At 43.6% G+C, this 21,842-nt stretch overlaps 1 protein-coding gene across 1 annotated transcript; it reads left to right on the top strand.

Moving 5' to 3' along the window:
* Window positions 1–2,913: 2,913 nt before the first annotated feature.
* Window positions 2,914–8,127, top strand: TP53INP1 (tumor protein p53 inducible nuclear protein 1; the record flags this gene model as incomplete). Its single annotated transcript, XM_082015259.1, has 3 exons — window positions 2,914–3,025; window positions 3,524–3,872; window positions 7,878–8,127. The coding sequence occupies 3 exons, from the start codon at window positions 2,914–2,916 to the stop codon at window positions 8,125–8,127; spliced, it is 711 nt and encodes a 236-aa protein (XP_081871385.1).
* Window positions 8,128–21,842: the final 13,715 nt, after the last annotated feature.

Raw genomic sequence — 21,842 nt, forward strand, 5'->3', positions numbered from 1 at the left:
CATCTCCTCTGCTAGGATGGAAAGGGGAAAAAAACCCTTTTTTTTTTCTGCAACAACAATACAATATCGTTGACGTACATCGGGGGTGCTATCTAGAACAACCTTTTATCACTGCTATAGCTGAGCCAGTTGTCCCTAGTCCTGTCTTTTCTTGCAGCTGATGGTTCCCATCTCAGAACTGGAGCATCCCTCTTCCAGCCTCTGTCTCGTTTGCCTCCCCTAAGGATGGCCCGCGATCACAGCGTTACTTCTTGGTCCCCATCTGACTTGCGCGATAGCATGCAAGTGTGGCATTTTTAAAGGCGCTTGTCCAAAAGGATGTTCAAAACATCAACTGGTTTCAGATGGTTTTTTTGGCTCCTCCTTGGGTTGGGGGAAGGGGAAAATGGGCCAACCTGCTTTTGAGCTGCAGCAAGACATTTATGGGTCAGAAACTGTAGTTTGTTCAGCTTATGTTCTCAGGAACAGTGATCTCCCTTTTTTCCTTGTTAGAGGTTTGTTATCTGATGCTGCTGTGATGCCTGTGGAGCCTTAATATAGGAGTGTGGGCTCTCATCTTGCTCCACTCTACGCACAGAGCAAAAAGGCAGCCTCTGCCTGCAGGTACTTCCAGTCTTGATCTAGGAAAGAGGCAGCGCATGCGTGTGGGAGTACAGGGAAAGCCAGCGCTGATCAGCAATTACGCTATGGCTTGCTAAGCTAGCCTAAAAAAAACAAATTCTTTTGTCCCCAGGCCTTGTGCCAGAACAGGGTTAGGGATGGATGTGGAAGATAACTGGAAAGTTGCAGACTTCCAGCTTTCACTTACAGCTATTTCCTTATCCGTGGCAAGCTCTGTCTATAAGGGAAGTGTGCAAACCTTCTCAAGAAGGTGCATAGGAACACTGTGGGCATTCGATGTTTCCTTAAGTAACCCATCCAGAGCTTAGGAACCTTAAGGGTTAAAAGTGTTTCCTGCTAGTTTCCACTGAAAACTGAACTTTACTGCAGTTAAAAGGCACTATTGCTTGCTGTGAATGTTAGGAGAAGGGGATAAATGTTTGCTTCTTTCTTCACATAATTGACTACTGTTGTCATTTGTTTTCTTCCCTCTGTTAAGCCTTTCCATTTTTTAAATTTTACAATTTTTTCTTTAGACTTCTGATCATTCTTGTAGCTCTTTTTAAAAGAGCCCAGATCTTTAATTCTCAAGATTGGTCCTAAAACACAGCCTTTTATGACTACTGGAGATGAACCATTTGTTCATAGTCTTGAATTTTCCTGCAGCTGATAGTTACTGTCGAAGAGCTAGAATGCATAACTTCTTGAGTTACACTGTACCTTTTCATATTGCTTCTGAAGACTGAATTCTAATCCTGTCCTTTTGTGCTGATTGATAAGGAGGTAGCTGCATCAATGTCCATAGGAGCAGTATTGTATGGAGCAGGTGCTTGTCCTTGCGTTGAACAAGTAAGGGTCTAGTGTCCTGGGGTAAGATGACGTAGGAGGACAAAATGACCCTTTCATGTTGCCTGAGAGTTATAGGGTGAACCAGGGTATACTGGCCTTAAATAATGTTCTTTATGGGTTGTATCTTCTTTCAATGGCTGGGTTTGTCTAGTGTAGTGTGTCTTACTCCCTTTCTCTTTCTGAATGCAGGCACTCATACCCTCTTACATGCATATCTTCTTCCCTAATTAATTATTAAATGGGTATTTAATATGTAATAATTCTGGCACGCTGTGATAATTCAAATAATACTATGATGAAATTCACTTGTAGTTAAATCGGTGAATATTTTTTCCACTTACAGTCTTTACCTACTCAGCTACTTTAATGACTTCCATTTATTGGCTCGTACATACATATTCAAAGGCTGTAAGCATGCTGATCTGAGCTGGCTGAACATTCAGCTTCTCGGTAGTAATGGGATTTTTTCATCTTAACTGCCAAATGTAGGGTTCAGGCTTATGGTGACTAATTACATGTAGATTTAGGGAAGTGTTTTGAGAAATAAACATTGGTTTTAATTAAGTATATGAGTTACTTTTCCTTGTTACTTAGACTTACCATACATTATCTTCCACATCCATCCCTAACCCTCTTCTGGCACAAGGCCTGGGGACAAAAGAATTTGTTTTTTCTTTAGGCTTGGGCACTTGGTGTGAAAATGTTCCCACTGGTAACTATGTAGTGCACTTTGAACCTGACAAGGGGATGTGCCTTCCTACTGTGTTAACTTGTAGGCAGTGGCCCTGAACCGTGTGGGATGGGAGAGAGAAGAGACGCTGCCTTGGGCACCCCTGGGAGCCCTCGCAGGAGTCTCTGGGAGAGACGCGGGGTTGTGTCAACAGAGGAGATCGTTGTCCGGAGCAGAAAACGTGTGCTTGCCTATCGCATCTTTCTCTGACGAGGAGGAAGATGAGTGGGGGGCTGAGGGAGAGCCTCGGTAACCATAGGCGCAAGGCTTCTATGCAAAAGTCCTCTCCTCCCGTAGGAGAAGGTGGGGACCGGCAGCTGAACAGGCCTTTGCATGGGGAGGAGGACCTAGAGGAAGGTGCTCAGCTCCGAGGAGAGACCTAGGCTTTTTCTCTGTGCATCTAGCTGGGAGGGAATGGTGAATGCCGGTGAAGCTGCCTCTCCTCTTAGGGAAAAATGTTCACTGGTACCTCAGATTGCACTAACAAGAGGGTTTTTAATTTGTTCCCTACGGATGTTCCCTATCGCTTTGTCATTAAGACCCCTGTCATCGTTTTTTGCAGGTTCCACATAAACTGTTTACCAGTCATGCCTCTGCGTGTCCTGTACCTAAGCTGATAAAGCATCTATGCACTTTAATCTCAAGTCTATGCCACTCTGCTAGTACAGTGTGAGCTGTGCCTTGAACCTCGGATATAAAGACCTAGCAGCCAAAGTCTTGTTCCTGCCTTAGTAATGTTCCAGAGGTTAAATAACATGCTCATGGGAGAGATTGATAGCTTGTCCAGCCAAGAGCCAGAGTTCAGCGAGAAAGAAGATGACGAGTGGATTCTGGTTGACTTTATAGGTAAGACATCTGTCAAACGTAAGCTCTACCTAGGAACTAGTAGCTTGGGAGAAACTTTACCTAAACAAAACCAGTGTGGATTAGTGTGTAGGGTGTTTTCCAAACAAATGCACCAAAACACGTTATGTAAACCGATGAGAAAAATGATGTCAGGTTTATAAGCCTGACACAGGCTTCAGCAGAACCACTTGTACAGATAAAATATGTTTGACTTATTACGCAATTGTATTGCTTTACTGATAACGGTTGTTTTACGTGTCCAGCCTGGCTTGTCAGGGAACTCCCTTTTCCCCTCCCCTTGCTGCCTTTTTTTTTTTCCCAAAAAAAAAAAAAAAGGAAAAGAAAAAAGAAATGTACATGCTGATAGGGGTTTATTTCTGTTTCTTTGGTTTTTTTTATATCCTGTTTCTGGCTGTGTGCAACCTTGTTGTTCTCAACTTCCTGCAATCACCAACATCCATGGGTTCCTCTCAACTGACTAATGGCCACCTACAGCAGATACTTGCACTAATTGCTCTGCAGAGGAAGTGGACATCGCTGAAGCATCTGCCGTGGATGGCTCGCCCGTCTTCTCCTGTTTACCGTCTCCCTTGGAACACTTGCCAGAGGCCAGCGAGTCTTGCTTCATCCAGTTTGAGTCGTGTCCCATGGAGGAGAGCTGGTTTATCACCCCTCCCCCGTGTTTTACTGCAGGTGGATTAACCACTATCAAAGTGGAAACCAGTCCTATGGAGAACCTCCTAATAGAGCATCCCAGCATGTCTGTGTATGCTGTCCACAATACCTGTCACAGCCTTAATGAGACTGGATGTGGAGATGAGGAGTTTCACAACCCAGGTAGTCCAAGGTATGTCTGAATTCCCTTGTCAAGGAGCTCTGTTGCTGAAAAAATCTAGTTTCTGTTTGATCAGCTTAGACACTTAATACTGAATTTTCCAGCTTATTTCAGAGCAAGTGAATAAAGCATGAATACTACGCAAGCTAGGGTGGTCAAGGCTGCCTGCCTGCTTAGAAAAATGTTACACAAGATGACTGTGCCGGGAAACAGTTGGGTATGCTATTTTGACACTGCAATGAATATTTATGGAGCCTAATTGTATGCTCCACTCCTGTTGAAACTGGTGGCAGTTAACCATATAGCTGATAACGTAGATTTGAAAGCACTTTGCCCCTTCCATAGCTATGTGTATTTTTTCGTAACTGTTAGTCAGTACCCTTTTAGTCACCTCACGAGATGAAAAAAAAAAAAATACTACTTTAACTATCCTGACAGGGAAGTCTGGTTTAGTATTTTTTTGTCCCTCAACGTAGTGGTAGATTAGGACAGGATTAAATTTTTCCACAGGTGACTTGTGGAGCAAAAGCAAACTGAAATATTCCACAAAACTTACTCCCCTCAAGGTAAAAAAAAAAATGTGCTGCAAACTTCTACTTTTAGCAGAGTATCTTGTTTGATTTTGATGTCTTAAAGATCTGGCCATGTGGAATTATTGCAGGTGCATGTTTGCTGTGCACTGCTGCTTTGATGGTCACTGTCCAGTATATACAGCTATACGAGTGTAGTATACTCTATTTGTATACATCTGTGTATTTTTGCCATCATGACTCCCCACTTGCCCATATGTTCATTGATTTGGAAATAATTGAGTGTTTTGTGAAGCCTGACTTTTCCTCCCATCTGGTTCCTACACTTAGAGACAATTGAAAATGGGAAAAAAAAAAAAAAAAATCAGAGTATAGTAAGCTTTGTTACACAGGAAGAAATGAGTACAGTGGTAGAGTTGCTACAGGTAGATGCCCATTGACTTTTCTGATCACCTCCTTGCCATATCTAAAGGCCTTATTTCAAAGGAATGGGTGGCTTTGAGGTGACATGCTGCTGTATAATATGGAAGTATAGTGCTGATACCATTAATCTTTGACAACAAGGGATTTGTATAAATATTTGGGGGGGGCACTTTGTGATGTTAAGCATCAAGCTTAACTTATCGGGGGGGAAGCTAATGAGCGCATAGCACATTTTAAAATGAGGGCCTGAAGGAATTAGTAACACTCAAAGTCAGTATCTGACTTCTCTCAGTGACTTGTGAACAAGGGATACTGGTATAAATTCTTCTGAGTAAGAATCCTAATGCTATACTACGTGGTACAGTTAAGCTGCTTTTAATGTGTTGGGAAGCTAAAGGTGTGATCGTCCTCAGGTGCTGTGATTAAGTTTTTCCACACTGAATTCTGTGCTGTTGCGCTTCATCAGGGGATCTAGACTTCCATACGAGTTATTTTGGGTGGCAGAACTGGGAGGAGACATAAGTCTAAAGCTGAGGTAGACTAAAGAAACTGGGGAAAATCAATTACACTGATAACGCAGTAAGTTTCAAAAGCTCTTTTGAAGTGTCTAGTGGTTTAATGGTTGGCCATTTAACATTGTAGGGCCAAGAAAAGCTGCTTAAGGCACACTGGCACAGTAAGTACTACTGTTTTGGGACAGTGCTTTTTGTTTGATCAGGCTGCTAGCAACACTGCTTCCTCTAGAGCCTTGTCTGCCAAAACAATACTGGTTTTAGGACTAACCTTTGTGCCAAATGATGTTACTTGATTAAGCCTAACTACATCTGCTTTAACAAGGCAAAATGCTAAGTGCAAAGAAATTACTTAAATATTAATTGGGGCAGGGTCTGAATACCTTAATGTTTCCTGTGATGTCTGGCTCTATAGCCCAACTAGCAGGACACTTACGCTTTCTAGCAAAATGTTGCTGGGTGCTGGGGACACAGCAGTGAATATATGTAGCAGCGGTCTGGTTTTAGACACAGCCCCTGTAAAATGAAGCTTTCACAACATTGATGGAGGCTCATCAGCCCTGTTCTTTCGGTGCCTGGGGCTCACTAGTGCCAGGCTACTGAAGGCAACCACTAAGATAATAAAATGCTATATTAGATGAGTATGTGGCCTTCTAGCTAACTCAAATCACATTTGCTACCCCCAGTTTCACTTTAAGGTGGCAAATAGAAGAGCGTTGGTTTGCAAATCAGTGCTGGAAGTATATTTGGTAAGAGGGGAAAAAGCTTAAATATCTTCAGACAGCAATTTTAAACCAGTTTTTCTCCTTTTGTGGAGGATCTCTATTTGCTCCTTTTAAATTCCTTCCGAAGCAAAAGGATGTTGTATAAACTTTCCCCTGTTTGTCAGGTTAGTCCTATTTTTTCCATAACAAACCACAACACTTTTGTATTAACAGTTGATACCCTTCACTAGCTAATGACATGCAGCAAGGGCATGCTTAGGAAATGCAGGTTCCAATAACACAACATGGTGTGGCTTCCTAGCTCTTTACTCTGTAAGGCTTCATTTGGAGTTCCACCTCCAGCACTGTTGGACATGTTAAGGGATCGCCCTGTATAGAAAATGGTAGCCCTATATTTGCAGACACCCTCATGTAAATTAAACTGGTGTAATCTGCAGAAAAAAATATGTTTACAAAGCACTGTGAATTGATTTGTGCTATCTTATTCACTTGTTTCTTGCTTTGTATTTTAAGTGCTACGTTTAGGACAAAATCCAGTTAATGAGCAGGGGAAAACCAGCATGTCACACATGGCTATTCTGGAGTCTTTAGGCTTCAGCTGGTCATCCCAAGCTAGCCAAGGAGCCAAATGCAAGTGGATTTTGATATTTAAAAGAAAAAGGTAGAGGGAGGGAGTATTCCCTTGTTGACAGGGAGTACTTCACTCCAACGTGGAGTGGGGGAGATAGAAGAGCTTGCTTCTGTGCCACGCACCTGCAAGCCCTCAAGAGCAAGGCTACAAGGACATACCATGGGCACAGCAGACCGGACTTATGTCTACAGAGACATTATACAATAAATGCAAGATAAGCTCTTCCAGAAGAGACTTTATTATAGAGTCATCCTAGTGCTGAAAAACAGACTCTCCCAAGAGACCTCTTACTCATGCCTGTGCAAGCTCCTGGTCTTGCAGTCACCCTTCCTGGGCACCACTGAGTTGACAGCTAGTCGTTGGGTCCTGGGTGGGGAGAGAGAAGGCAAGCAACTCTGGTGCCACTGGTCTCACACCAGCTGTGGCACTTGGACTTGGGATTTGCTTTGCTTTTAAATCTGCCAGGCTATTTTTAGCTTTGCTTGAGAAGCTTCAGGAAACACCAGTAATTGTTCTGTCAAGTAGGGAAGTCCTTTTTCAATATGTCATTCCCTGCTTGCATAGGCTGCTGGTTTGTTTTTCACTAGTGCATGATGGAGTGAGGGTTTGCCAAAACTGCTGACTGTCTGCTCGTGAAATCTAGAGGACTGGTTGAGGAACAATCCTTCTAAGTTATTTCCTGTGTGTGTCACAACTGGTCTATCTTTCCCATTCCTCTGCATGAATGTTGTTTGGATTTACTTGTGTGGCTTTCATTTAGTATGCTTCTGTCATCAGGCTGAACCATCTATGTTCAAGATGATTTTGAACAAAACTTTGCCTAGTGGCTGACTCCCAAGTCTTCTAAAGCTAGAGCAGTGTGACACACGTTGCCTTATTTCTGATCTATATTGCATCTTGGGCTTAGGGAGGTGGGGTGGGGAAGGCAGGGTGCGATAGCATGATACACCAAAAATACAAAGGCTGTTGTGGTGCCTTCACACTAAAAGTGAGTTAGCAGCACTACTGCACACTACTTACCAGTGTGGTTTTTCCTAAACTGGTTTGACCTCACCTCAGCCCAAATCTCTGCCCAGTAGAATAAGGGTGCCCTTTTGAAATGCTGGATGTTGATGTCCATTTTCTCCTGCCCTCGATAGTTTGCATGTTTTTCCAATGCACCTCAGTAATGACGTACCTGCTTGTTACATTTCTAGACTGGAGGCCCGAAATGAAACGGGACAGCGTGTTCACTGCTACGTCACAGCTCTTGCTACTCGTTCAACTTTTCTGGAAAAAACCAAGAGCTTTCGTCCCACCCACTGGATCAAAGAGCATAATGAAAGACACTATCTCAACAGAAACAGTCTCCGTCGCCAAAACCTTACCAGGGATTGCCACTCTCGGCAAATCAAGCACAACGGACTGTTTGTTCACCAGCCTTGCCAGCGTCAGTTCAATTACTGATGGCACTCGTGGTGGTTTTAATCTATGGTCTAATTGTTTTTTAGGTTGCTCTTATTTTCATGCATAGGTAAGTGTGGTCAATCTGAAACTGATCATCAATCCCTTAAACACAATCGTAATTAGTGTTGCATTCTTTTGAAATGAGACATAAATCTCTGAACATCTTGCAGCAAGTCCTAAACGTTGATGTTAAATATCAATGTCTTTGCAAGCCTATCAGTACGATAGTTTGTGTGCTGTTTTATAAACTATGATATATAGATGGATTCTTAGTTGGTATTTTAAAGAAACTTAACTGAGATGGAAGTGAGTTACATTTTGTATTAATCAAAGTGGAGCTAGAAAATTTGAGGTTTAGCTGTATGCTTTAATGACCAGTACTTGACAGCTTGTGTATCAGTCTGTATTCAGCATATATGACTACCTTCTAACAAGGAAATACTATAGCTGCCAGTGGATATTACATAGCTATGCTGAACTGTTACAAGAAGGACATCTAATCTAAATTGTCTTGTACCTACTCACAGTAGTGGAGTCTGTGTAGGCGTTTTGGGTACTTAATGTGGGTATCAGAAAAGGGTTAAATGTCCCCCAATATTGTTGCAGTGTGATACAGCACTGGTGTTACAGATGTAGTACCTCACAGTGGAATGGAAGGAAAAGTGGACCTATGGGTTAAGTGCAGATGCACAACCCAGAGAGCTGAACTGGGTTTTACTTGGTACAGTTTGAGTTCTTACTCCTTTTCTCTAACTTTCTCTCTTTCTGTCTTTTGAAAGAGGTATTTCCCCTACCTTATTTCATCTAGTCTCTAGTCTAGGTAAAGGAAAAAGATGGTGAATCGACCATTCTTTTAATCCCATCAATAACTGAGTGCTCGTTGAAGAAGTCAGGCTGATGGATAGCTATTTCTGAGCTACTAATTGCTGTTAGATTTGTCTCATATTTACAGATTGAGAGTAGCTCAAAAGTAGCTAGAAGGAAGGTTTTATTAGAAATTCTCCTAATTTTCTCTCTTTCTCTCTCTATGAAAATGAAGTCAGGGTTAATTGTGACTGGAAATGAAGGGCAGTGTGTGGCAGGGTGAAGAGCATGCTGAAAAACACTCTTACAGAACTAAACACAGTGATAGCAGGGTGTATAAAAATTGAGATGGCTCGGTAGTGGTTGTTCTCTTAGCCCACTGGGGGCAGAAGGACTGGATAGCAATTCTGTGGGCCAACAGGAAAGAAAAGCCATTCAAAACTAACAAGTAGTTTTCTGAAGAACACAGTGCAAGATGTTTTGGAAGTTGGCCAGCACTTAGCAGGTGAACTTTAATTTTTTTTTTTTTTTTTTTAAACAAAGAGTGTGTATTACATAGCAGCCACTTTGCCTGCCAAACCCTGACAGATCAATCTGGGAAGTAGATTAAATGGCTATGGAGTTGAAGAAGCAGAAATCTGCACCGAAAGAAGGGGGGAAATACAAGTAAGATTATCCCCCTTTCTGTCAGTGCTTAACGTGGCTGACTGTTTTTTCCTTGTGTTTAGTGCCTAGGGCATTAAAGTGTTAATGTTACATTCAACCATGTCTTCCAGTAGCCCTTATACGGAAGTTAGTGTAAGGAGTCATGTGAGAAGTCTTTGAAATTAGGCAAGATCAATAATGTGAATTATTCCAGACCTATGAAGTATTTTAAATTCAGCCAGATGCTTCAATTTCACTGAAGCAAAACCCCAACAGTTTGGATTGACCTTGATATAGTGATACTGTTGTGCATTCTGCAGCTGGAATTGTTGTGGAACACAGTGTACAGGAAATGGCATTTATAAACTGTTTCACTGCATACATGCTGCTTCATTGGGATTAGTTAGGATTGTTGCAGAGGGATGTTGACAAATAGTTAAATGTATAAAAGCAAGAGATGCTTTCCTGGATACACTAGTCTTTTGTTTGTTTGTTTTAAGACACATTGAATTCACATGGACAGTGAAAGAAAACAAAATTGGTCACATCATGCGTTTCCAAAACAGATTTTGTTACTACTCTTCTCAGTGGTATGTGCCCATGTCCATACAACAATTCTTCTGTGGTCCAAATACTCTGGTTTATCTGGAAATAGCTGTAGTTTCACTAGTCTCTCATTTGTTCACAAATACTCTTACTTGCCTCGGATTATCTACCTTTATCACTCCAACTTTTTGCCTGGCTTAAACTTCCTTCTCCTCACTGCCAACTTTCTATCTCAGGAAAATTCTTTGCTTTCCTGTATTATTTTTCTTTATATAGAAGTAACTACTTTCCTTCAGCTTTAATTTTCTTAAAGTGAAATGAAGGAAGATGGAGTCTCCACCTCCCCGTATTGGAAGGAGTAAGTAATCCTTTAAATCTTAACAGGGAAGATGGAGTTGAGAGTATAAGGCTCTCAGGCATTCCAGTGAGAGCCTTGGTCCGTTCTTCTCAGTAGGCAAGTAAATGCAACTTTAGACTGCTCCTAAAACTGGGAGATACTGATCTTTTTATACTACATTACTAGATGACTTTCTGGTGATGAAAACCTATATCTTTCAGGATATAAACTGTTTTGTTGCACAAAGCTGTGCTTCTCGACTTGTAATATTGGAAACCATATTATTGTGTGAGAGAGTACTGCATCAATGGCTTTTTTTAAATTTCTTTTACATATTTATGTTGGTCTAGCCCTGTTTTGTGCCTGGAGCTATTGGGCAATTAGATTTGTTTTGGTTTTCAGTTTTAATAGTGAGCTGTGTGGCTTTTTACATGGTTTTTGAATTGTATTAAAGTGTGTGTGTGTTTTTTCTTGTAAAAGTGGAGGCCTCGCACTGTCTCATACTGATTGATATTCATGAATCTTGCTGAAACTATTTTCATATATATTGGTCAATAGACAGATTTGCATTTTAAACTGTGCCTTCTACACAGCAAACTTGAAGATTCAAAAGGGACATTTCAGTTAGGATTTAATACTGTACATCAGTCTATGCATATATGGCAGCTTCTCTCCAGAGCCACATCTCTATTTGTAGCAGTCCTTTTGATATGGAAGAATGTCTGGCTCTTTATTTTTTAATAGTTTAACACAAGATGAAAACCGACAAAATACAGCACTTTGCCAAAAAGTAGCATTGCTTAACCAGTGTGTATTTACTAAAGCGATCTTCTGTATTTTGTTTTCATAGTGCGTTCTGCGCACCATGGGGAGACGTGATCTTAACTCTCAATAAAAAATGGCCTATTAAGAACTGTCAGTGTGCTTTTTTTGTGTTACAGGTCGGTCAAAACCCAAATGCCCGAGCACCCCATTCAGGTGTGGTAAGGTACAAGTACTGAGTATCTCAGAATGCTCGCTCTAGTGCAGAAGTCCCTCTGGGAATCAGTTTGCACTGCTGATCAAGTGACCGTGTATGGTGTAAGTAGTGTTATACACCTCTGCCAACCGCTGCGTTTCCTGATCAGCATGCAGAAGTGCTGTAGGTGAACAGGAGAGAGATAAAAACATGTTACCACTTAAAGCGTGCATGGGGTGGGGGGAAGTTTTTTTCCTTATCTAGGCTAAAGCTCTCTTGTTTCAACTTGTACCCATTGCCTTTCATCCTCCTCCCATGCACCACTGTGCAGAATCGGTATGGAAGGCTGCTGTTAGCATTCAAGAGGTGGAAGCAGGGATGGGTAACCTGTGAGGGACCTAGAGATCCGGTGCAAATGTCCAGGTGTGGAGTTAGAGAAAGACAAAGCCAAGCCATCTGCAGTTGAACCTGGCAAGGGATGTAGAGGACAACAGGCCTTCCACAGGTCTTTTTTTCAGCTGGAAAAGGAAGACGAGAGAAAATGTGTGTCTACTGGTAAATGGGGCAGGAGTTCCTATGACAAAGGACATGGAGAAGGCTGAGGTACTCCATGTCGTCTTTGCCTTGGTCTCTACTGGCAAGACCAGCCTCTTGGCATTGCAGGCCCCTGAGGCCAGGGGGAAAGTCTACAGCAAGGAAGATCAACCCGTGGTTGAGAAGGATCAAGGTAAGAAATTATCAAAGAGATGGGACATACACAGATCTATGGGACACAACTATGACTGGTGAAGGAGCTGGCTGATGTCATGATGAAGCCGCTCTCAATTATCTTAAAGGTTATAACAATGGACAGGATTCCTGAAAGCTGGAAGGAAGCAAATGTCCTTCCCATCTTCAAGAAGGACAAAAAGAATAGAGGCAACTACAAGACATGTCAGCCTCACTTTAATCTTTGTGAAGGTGATGGAGCAAATAATGCCAGAAACATTTCCAAACATGAAAAAGGAGGTGATGAGGAGTAGCCAGGATGGATTTATGCAGGGGAAAGCACTCCTGACAACCTGATAGCCTTCTACAATTGGATGACTGGCTCTGCAGATGAGGGGAGAGCAGTGGATGTTGTTTACATTGATTTTTAGCAAGGCTTTTAATGCTGTCCCCAATAACATCCTCCCAAACTGATGAATTATGGACCACAGAAGTAGATGGTGAGCAGGTGTATTGAGACCTGGCTGAACTGCTGTGCTCAAAGGCTTGTGATCGGTGGCATGAGGCCTAGCTGGAGGCCAGTTGCTACTGGTGTACCCTAGCAGTACTGGATCTTACACTGTTAAAAACCTTCATTAATGACCTGGGTCATGGGGCAGAGTGCACAATCAGAGGGCTCTGCTGCCATTCAGAAGGACCTTGGCAGACTGGAGAAAGGGGCTGACAGGAACCTCATGAAGTTCAACAGGGGGGAATGTGGAGTCTTGTACCTGGGGGAAAAATAACCCCAGGCACCAGTACAGGCTGGAGGCCAACTGACTGGAAAGCACCTTGGCAGAAAAGGCCCTGGGGGTCTTGGTGGACACAAAGTTGACCATAACGCAGCAGTGCACCCTTGTGGCCTCAAAAACTAAAAGCTTCCTGGGCTGTATTAGGAAGAGGGTTGCTAGCTGGTGGAGAGAGGTGATCCTTCCCCTCCACTCGGTGCTGGCAAGATGTATCTGAATGCTGTGTCCAGTGGTGAGCTTCCCAGTACAAGAGAGACATGGATGTACTGGAGTGTATCCAGCAAGAGGCCAGGGAGATGATAGTATGATTAAAGACTGAAATAACGGGGAGAGGCTGAGAGCTGGGATTGTTTAGGCTGGAGAAGAAAAAGCTCAGGGGGGACCTTGTCAAGGTGTATAAATACTTAACGGGGGCAGTAAAGAAGACAGACGCATCTCTAGTGGCACCCTGTGAAAGGACAAAAGGCAACGGGTGCAAGCTGAAATATGGGAAATTCCATTTAAATGTAAGAAATAGGCTCTCTGGTCTTCTCTGTGTTGTTCTTTTGGCTTTTTCTGAAATCGTGTGTGACTATTCCCACCCTCCCCGGCCTGGTCATCAAGGATCCTTGATCTCTGTGGCTTTTCAAAGAACAGAGAGAATGGCCTTGCAAGGACATCAGCCAGCTCTCTCAGCACATTGGATGCAGGCTACTGGGCTCCATGGACTTGTATGGGTTGAGTTGTTGCAGGTGGTCCTTGACTTAATTCTCACCCACTGAACAAACCAGGTAACAAAATGATCTGTTTAACTGACAGCGATGAAATGGAATTTGTGCAACAAAGCGTACATTTTCCCAGAGGAAGCACTGCGTAAAACCTTTCCTTTTCAAATGCAGATTTTGTGACTTGTACATTTATCAAAGCAGCGAGTCTACACTGAGACCTGTACAGTGTTCTGTGGGAGAAAGTTTGGCCCATTATGCCTGTATAAGTGTATCCATGCAGATAACCTAACATAGCTATACTGATAGTGTTCCTCTTGGGGGTGCTTAGTTCAGACTTAATGCAGCGTTTTTCATTTAGGTTGGATGCTTTCCAAAACATCATGAACTAGTGTTTTTTAAAATTTCTCTGTGCCAAATGAGAAATATTCCTATAAAGGGTCACATCAATGTACCCATATTGACTTAAGGTCTCGCTTTACATTCCAGTTTTCCTGTTTATGTAAATTCTTGTATGTCTCTGATGAAGCTAGCATACTAATTACTATTCTCTGACACTTAACACTGATGGAGGCACTCTGTTTCCTCACTGAGTCATTCAGTATCTGCTTTCTTTGTCTCATGGACTTCTTTTGGTGCATATTTATAACCATAAAATGCTGTTACCTCCATTATTCAGTGACACTTGCAAGTAGGGTTCAGGGTTTTTGACACATGTAGAAATGACTCATCAAAAGAACAGGCTGGTGCTGCCGCAGCACTGTTGTTCCCGTGATGTGGTCATGATAGATGAGTCTTAGAATAAATGGGACTGAACTGAGACTTAACAGGATGTGTGATAAAGTTTTGTTTCTTCAGCCAGCCTTTTTCTTCATGAGAATACTGTCCTGGAGCTACAGCTGTATAACGAATATTTCAGAAGTTAAAGTCTCTAGACTTGTTACAGAGTTTTGTGGCCAGATTGGTAGTTGAACATTCAAATACCTTAAAGAAAGAGGCAGATGATAGATAACAATATTGTAATTTCATGGGCAAGCTAAGGAAAAAGAATAATAGCCAAAAAAAGAAAACTCAGATAAAAGTAACAAAACTAGGCTAGTGGCCAGGAGTAGACTTCAGATCTCAACTTGCAGACATGGGCTCTGCCATAAGTCTATGCTTCCTCCTGAAGTGCAGCCTTTACGTTGTTTTGTCCAAGCAAAATGACCTAGTCAGGCAATATAATAAGAAACATAATTATGCCTAAAAATCAGCCTATCTGAGTGCTAAAAGAATTGCAGATCCCCTGAAATGGGGCTCTGCAGAGAATTAGTAGGGGCAGAGAAGGGAGGGAAAGAGGAGGGGAGGCCTCAGGTAGTTGGGGTATGTGAGTAGTGGCCAACAGCTCTCAATTTTTGCAAGGTGGATGAAGAAGATGAGATCACGATTAAGAAAGGAGGGACTGACATGGGCAGAGGTATCCCCTTGCCTACTCCCAGCAGTGAATTTCAGCTGTAGCTCTTCTGTCTGTGGTGGGAGACTGAATAATAGGAGATGGATGTGTCTTGTATCACCTTCTACATCAAGAAATGGGTAGAGTGTGAAAAGCTGTTTCTGAAGAATAGCCACAAACAGGTTGAAAGCTTATGGGAAAAAATCAGAGACTGAAGCAACAAAGAGAACCTTGTGGTTGGTGTATACTGCAGGCCACCTGATCAAGAGGAGCCTATTGACAAAGCCTTCTCACTCCAGCTACAGGAGGCATCGTGTTCACAGGCTCTCATCCTGCTGGGGACTTCAACCACCCCAACATCTGCTGGACAAGTAGCACGGTGACCTGTAGGCAATCCAGGAGACTTCTGGAGTGCATGAAGGGTAATTTCCTGTGACAGGTAATAGACAGCCCTACCAGAGGGGATGCCATACTGGACCTGTTCATCACCAACACAAGTGAGCTAAGTGATGACATCAAGATTGGAGGCAGCCTGGGCTGCACTGATCATGCACTGGTGGAATCGCAGTCCTGAGGGATATGGGGCAGGCAAAGAGTAAAGTCGGGACCCCGAATTTTAGGAAAGCAAACTTCCACCTCTTCAGTGAGTTAGTCAATAGGACACCCTGGGAAACTGCCCTCGGGGACAAGAGAGCAGAACAGAGCCAACAGATCTTTAAGGATGCTTTCCGTAGAGTGCAAGAGCTCTCAATCCCCAGGTGTAAGAAATCAGGAAAGGAAGGCAAGAGACCAGCATGGCTGAGTGGAGACCTGCTGAGCAAACTAAAGGGCAAGAGGGAAACGCACAGGCAGCGGAAGCAGGAACAGGTATCCTGGGATGAGTATAGGGACACTGCCTGGTTGTGTAGGGACAGGGTCAGGAAGGCTAAGGCACAGCTAGAGCTGAACTTTGCATGGGATGCAAAGAATAACAAGAAGGGCATCTACATATATGTCAACCAGAAAAGGAAGGTCAAAGAAAGCATAACCCCCTAATGAGCAAGACTGGCAGACTGGTAACAACGGATGAGGAGAAGGCTGAGGTGTTCAACAACTTCTTTGCCTCACTCTTCACTGGCAGTCTCTCTTCCCCCACCTCTCAAGGGGATGGACAGCAAGACAGAGACTGGAGGAGCAAAATCCCTCCCACTGTAAGACAAGATCAGATTCAAGACCACCTGAGGAACCTGAACATATGAAGGTCCATGGGACCTGACAAGATGCATCCCAGAGTCCTGAGGGAATTGACTGATGTAGTTGCCAAGCCTCTCCATGTTATCTGGAAAGTCCTGGCAGTCAGGTGAAGCCCCTGGAGACTGGAAAAAGGGAAACATTGCACTCATTTTTACAAAGGGCAGAAAGGGAACTACCGACCTGTCAGCCTCACTGCTGTGCCTGGGAAGGTCACTCAACAGATCTTCCTAGAAGCTCTGCTAAGGCACATGGAGAACAGGGAGGTGATTCGAGACAGCCAGCATGGCTTCCCCAAGGGCAAGTGCTGCCTGACCAACCTAGGGGCCTTCTATGATGGAGTGACCCCATCAGTGGACAAGGGGAGAGCTATGGATGTTGTCTATCTGGACTTCTGTAAGGCCTTTGACATGGTGCCTCACAACATCCTTGTCTCTAAATTGGAGAGATATGGATTTGGTGGGTGGACTGTTGGGTAGATGAGGAACTGGTTGGATGGTTGCACTCAGCGGGTAGTGGTTAATGGCTCAATGTCCAGATGGAGATGTGTGACAAGTGGTGTCCCTCAGGGTTCTGTGTTGGGACCAGTACTCTTTAATATCTTTATCAGTGACATAGACAGTGGGATTGAGTGCACTCTCAGCAAGTTTGCAGATGACACCAAGCTGAGTGGTGCGCTTGACATGCCTGAGGGACCTGGACAAGCCTGAGGAATGGGCCTGTGTGAATGTCATGAGGTTTAACAAGGCCAAGTGCAGGGTCCTGCACCTGGGTCGGGGCAACCCCCTGTATCAGTAAGGGCTGGGGGATGAAGGGATTGAGAGCAGCCCTGCCGAGAAGGACTTGGGGGCACTGGGGCATGAAAAGCTGGACATGAACCGGGAATGTGCACTTGCAGCCCAGAAGGCCAAGCGTATCCTGGGCTGCATCCAAAGCAGCGTGGCCAGCAGGTTGAGGGAGGGGATTCTGCCCCTCTACTGCGCTCTGCTGAGAATCCACCAGGAGTCCTGTGTCCAGTTCTGGAGCCCTCAGCACAGGAAAGGCATGGACCTGTTGGAGCGGGTCCAGAGGAGGGCCACCAAAATGATCAGAAGGATGGAACCCCTCTCCTGTGAGGACGGGCTGAACAAGACGGGGTTGTTGAGCCTGAAGAAGAGAAGGCTCTGGGGAGACCTTCTTGCAGCCTTCCAGTACTTAAAGGGGGCTTATAAGAAAGATGGGGACAGACTTTTTAGCAGGGCCTCTTGCAATAGGACAACGCGTAATGGTTTTAAACTAAAAGAGGATAAATTTAGATTGGATATAAGGAAGGAATGTTTCCCAATGAGGGTGGTGAAACCCTGGCACAGGTTGCCCAGAGGGGTGGTAGATGCCACATCCCTGGCAACATTCCAGGTCAGGTTGGACAGGGCTCTGAGCAACCTGATCTAGTTGAAGATGTCCCTGCTCACTGCAGGGAGTTTGGACTAGATGACCTTTAAAGGTCCCTTCCCACTCAACCTCTTCTATGATTCTATGATTCTATTAAATGGCAAGGAGAGAGAGTAATTTGGCTTCTATGGCTGATCACAAACCACCTAAGAGCTGAATTAGTGGATACATCTTTACTAAATATCTACTAATGATTTGGGATGGGGTGTTATCTCCTGCACATCGTCTTTGCCTCTGGAGAGATCTATGATGTACCCTAATCATAGCCAAAATCAGGGCTATGGAGAATCGTAAGTCTTAGTCCCCAAGTGTTGAAAAGATATTTGCTACAGTGCTTGGACGCTGGACCATCAGCAGTAAACTCTCTTCACCTTGCTTGCTTTGGAGGGAAAGTCCTGACCCTAGGGCCCAGCAGCTATAGATTTGATGGGGTGATGTGAGTCATCTGAATCAGGATCCACATACATTCCTAGGTCAGAGGCTGAGCCAGGGAGAAGAGGGTCTTCCCCTGTAGCCAGCTGCCTGATTCTCCTGGCAGCAGGGGCAAGGGGTGTCTCCTAACACGCTGTCCACCCTAGGAGGTCACGGGGAGGGTAAGTTCATTTATTTTGTTTTTAAAAAGTACTGTATTATTGTCCTACTTGTGTTCTACGTGGCTCTTTTCTGTGACCTGAGATTCCTTCTTTTCCCCTACCTACACTTACCTCCTGGTCCAAAAGGTGTCATGTTTACAGCACAGTGGTGAAGTGGTCTTGTTAGTTCTTTGAGCTGCAGATAGGAGATCCAACACAGGGGTAGGTGAAGATAGACTCAATGCTTGGCTATTGGTTGCAGGTGCTGCTTCTCACTGCAGAGATGATGTCCTTACCAGGGTTTGACAGTGGGCTTTGTTCAGGAGATCAACCGTAAGGATTGTGCTTTAAAGGTGTGTTGAAAGTGGGAGTTTAAATGTTCACCTACAGGAAAGGATGAGTCTCTGACAGGACATGGATTAAGTGCCTCCTGAGTAAAAGGACTTTCAGGACAAGATAATGTTTATTCCAGGCTTCTTACTGCTGAGGAAGGTACATCATCTGAAAAAGACAGACAGACGCTACTAACAAGAGCCAGAAAGACACAGTCTGTTGTTTTGCTTTATGAGTGTTGGGAAGCGATGGCATCTACTGCTGAATCCAGGTTTAAAAGGCTGGTAATTTTAACTCTTTCTGCTCCCTCCAGCTTTAAAAGCATGCTTTGGAAAAAATCAAGTCAAAGAGGAAATCCTTGTATCGTGCTATACCGTTGTAGCAAATTGTAAGGGAACTGTTAACTTATTCTTGATCTCTACTTGAGTTTTCTTCCTCTTATAAAACTAACTCTTAGTATTGGTTTTCTTAAGCTGATCTGATTGTCATACAGGCTGCTTATCAATAGCTTGTCATTGCCTATGCTCTCTGTTGGCCTTAGAAAGACATATTCACATGCTGATGACTAAGGGGTTTACTCTGTGTTGTACTTTAGCTAACAGGTTCTTAATAACTGTAATATGGGCTCCCTACCCTCCAAATCAGAAAAAAAAAATCCTAAAAGAAGTCAATCTTGTAAGGTCTTAAAAATGTTCCTTAATGCATATTATGGATCATGCCTATTTTGAAAGTCTCTGAAATGAAACAAGCAGGAAAGTAGTAGAATATAAAAGGTTCTAATAGAAAACAAGGATTTTGAAACCTTGGGGTTTCAAATTATCCCATGCTGTTCAACAGAAAAAAAACATTACAGTTTGGGAAGGATGTAACTTACTACTAAAGGATTCTTCTTTAGGATGGGTCTAAAGCTTTAATGGTGCTTTTCTTAGGCTATGTAACTGGAGCCATTCTGCAATAAGCTTAAAACTCCTCTTAAAAACAATGGAAGTCATCCACACAAAAGTCCCAGGAGAAGGCCTTTTCCTTAACTAAGTTATAGAATAGCTTTGGCAACACGTCTGTGACACAAAAGGACAAAGCCTAGCAGCACAAGCAAATGACAATAGTAAAATATTTACTGCAACAAGGTAGGAATCAGGGAGGGGGACAATATTCCATGTTATTTTGTGCCTGGATCACAGTGGAGCTGTGTGCAATTGTTTATAATGAAATACTGCTCCCTTCCTCGGGAACAACCAGGTGGATTCAGCAGCTCTGGGAGAAGAGCGGTATTAAGCACACTCAGTAAATGGACTGACCCTCATGGCTTTCCATCTGTGCTTTATGGATCCCAAGTACACTCTGGGCTCCTTCAAAGAGATCCATAATAGGATAACCAGGAGAAGCAACCTCATCTGTGTAAACTTGTGAGGAAGCCCCTGTAATTCCTACCTTTCCAATGGGGTTCATACCTTCTCTGGAACATATCTGGAAGTGGTAATTAGAAAAAAAAAAAAATGAAAACCACTAGACTAAGCTAAAAGAACTTACCAGATCCCAGCCCAAATATTGCTTAGCAGTTGTAGTGTATTAAGAATCTTGAAAATTCTTCTCTCTTTTACACTCGTCCCCCCTAAGGAAGTATACCCATAATGAAGGAGGATGTACTGTGTGTTAACTCACTTGGAAATGTTCCCGTGTGGACCAAGTCACTTTAGTTTTATTGCCACATCAAAAGGTCAGCACGTTAGCTTGCATTAAAATAATAATCTCTTTGTATGCAGTAGGATTTTATTACACACTAGCTTCTGGGGTTTTGTTTTCTGTCCTGATTAAAATTTATGGGAGAAGTTGCTGGCAGGGTGGAGAATGCTTACGGGACCTGGTGCATTTTCCACTACCACAACTATGCGGCAGTTCACACCAAAAGGTTTGGAAAAATGAGCAGCATAGTCACTACAGTCTTTGTGCTGACACTTATTCATGCCAGACCTGATCCATTCAATTTTTAGCTGCTATTCACTTTGCAGTATTCTTTCCCGATGCGCCATGGAATTCCTTCCTGATGCACCAAAACAGCTTTGCTGCTTCGAGGCTGGCTGCCACCAAGCCCTCATTTGACATCTGCAAGGGGTGGAGGTTTTTTGGGGAAAAAGATACTTTGTCTCTCCTCTCTTGCCAGCCCCTTCATGAAGTTTTTTGACAAGGTGGCTATGGTAGCCTTTCAACTTCAGCAAGTCAGTTAAAGGCCTGAGGTTAGAGTTAGGTCAAGTTTGCCCAAATTCGGGAAAGCCCCTTCTCTTTGTGGGTGGAGTGAGAGATGCACTTCCAGCCAGCAGGACATATCTTGCTGGTGGACTTCAGTGGAGATCAACTAACAGAGCCACCTCCTGAAGGTTACATCTGCGTTAGGCATCCTGAGCTATGACATGAGTTAGATTTCTTGAAATGAGCTGGTGCAATATAGACAGTTGGCAAAGATTGTTTCTAAAGTGCCAATGGGCTTGAACAGATGACAGTGGTTTGTGAGGTTTTTATGTCCCTTTTGAGCCACAACTAGCAGATTTTCTTCATGGTAGGGACTGGAATGGGCATTTTGTTGCAGCCACCAAGCTGAGGAGGCTTGGTGGCTGCAACATCCATCTTGTGCATCTGTCTAAACACCGCTGTGCTTGAAGTTTGCAGGAATCATTGTCCCTGCTCCATCAGGTGCTGTAAGCATCCATCAGGTGAAAGATAGCCCTTGCTGCCCAAAACTTGTGACCTGTTAAACTGCTGTCAGCGACCCTGCTGTAACATCTCTACCTTTGGTGGGCTGTGCTGTCTCTTCTCTTGCCCTTTAAAATAGCACAGCTATGAGAAGGTAAACACCTAAACCTGGTTATCATGCTTAATTACTACATATTTGGAGGTGAAAACTATGTTTACTTGTTAATAGAGTTACACTTGGGAAAAGAAAATGCAGAAGTGAAAAAATGATGAGGTGGTGGATTTACTTGAAGGCAGCTGCGGCTTCTCTTTGCGCTGTTTTTCAGCACGTGTGCCCTGCTCTGCAAGAGAGGAGGGCCAAAGTACCTGTTGTTTCTCCTCAGCAAAATGGCTGCAGGTGCCCTGCATTGAGGTGAGGGCCTGCCTTCACACACAGCCCCTGCCGTGGGTGTTTTAAAGGAAAGTGTGCACTCAAAGTATGGCTAAGTACGTAGTACTGTGGGGCATGGTTGCTTTTTGGGCAGTGTGGGTTTTTTTCT

Source organism: Phaethon aethereus, assembly GCF_964289735.1.
Source record: "Phaethon aethereus genome assembly, chromosome: 2".
NCBI lineage: Eukaryota > Metazoa > Chordata > Aves > Phaethontiformes > Phaethontidae > Phaethon > Phaethon aethereus.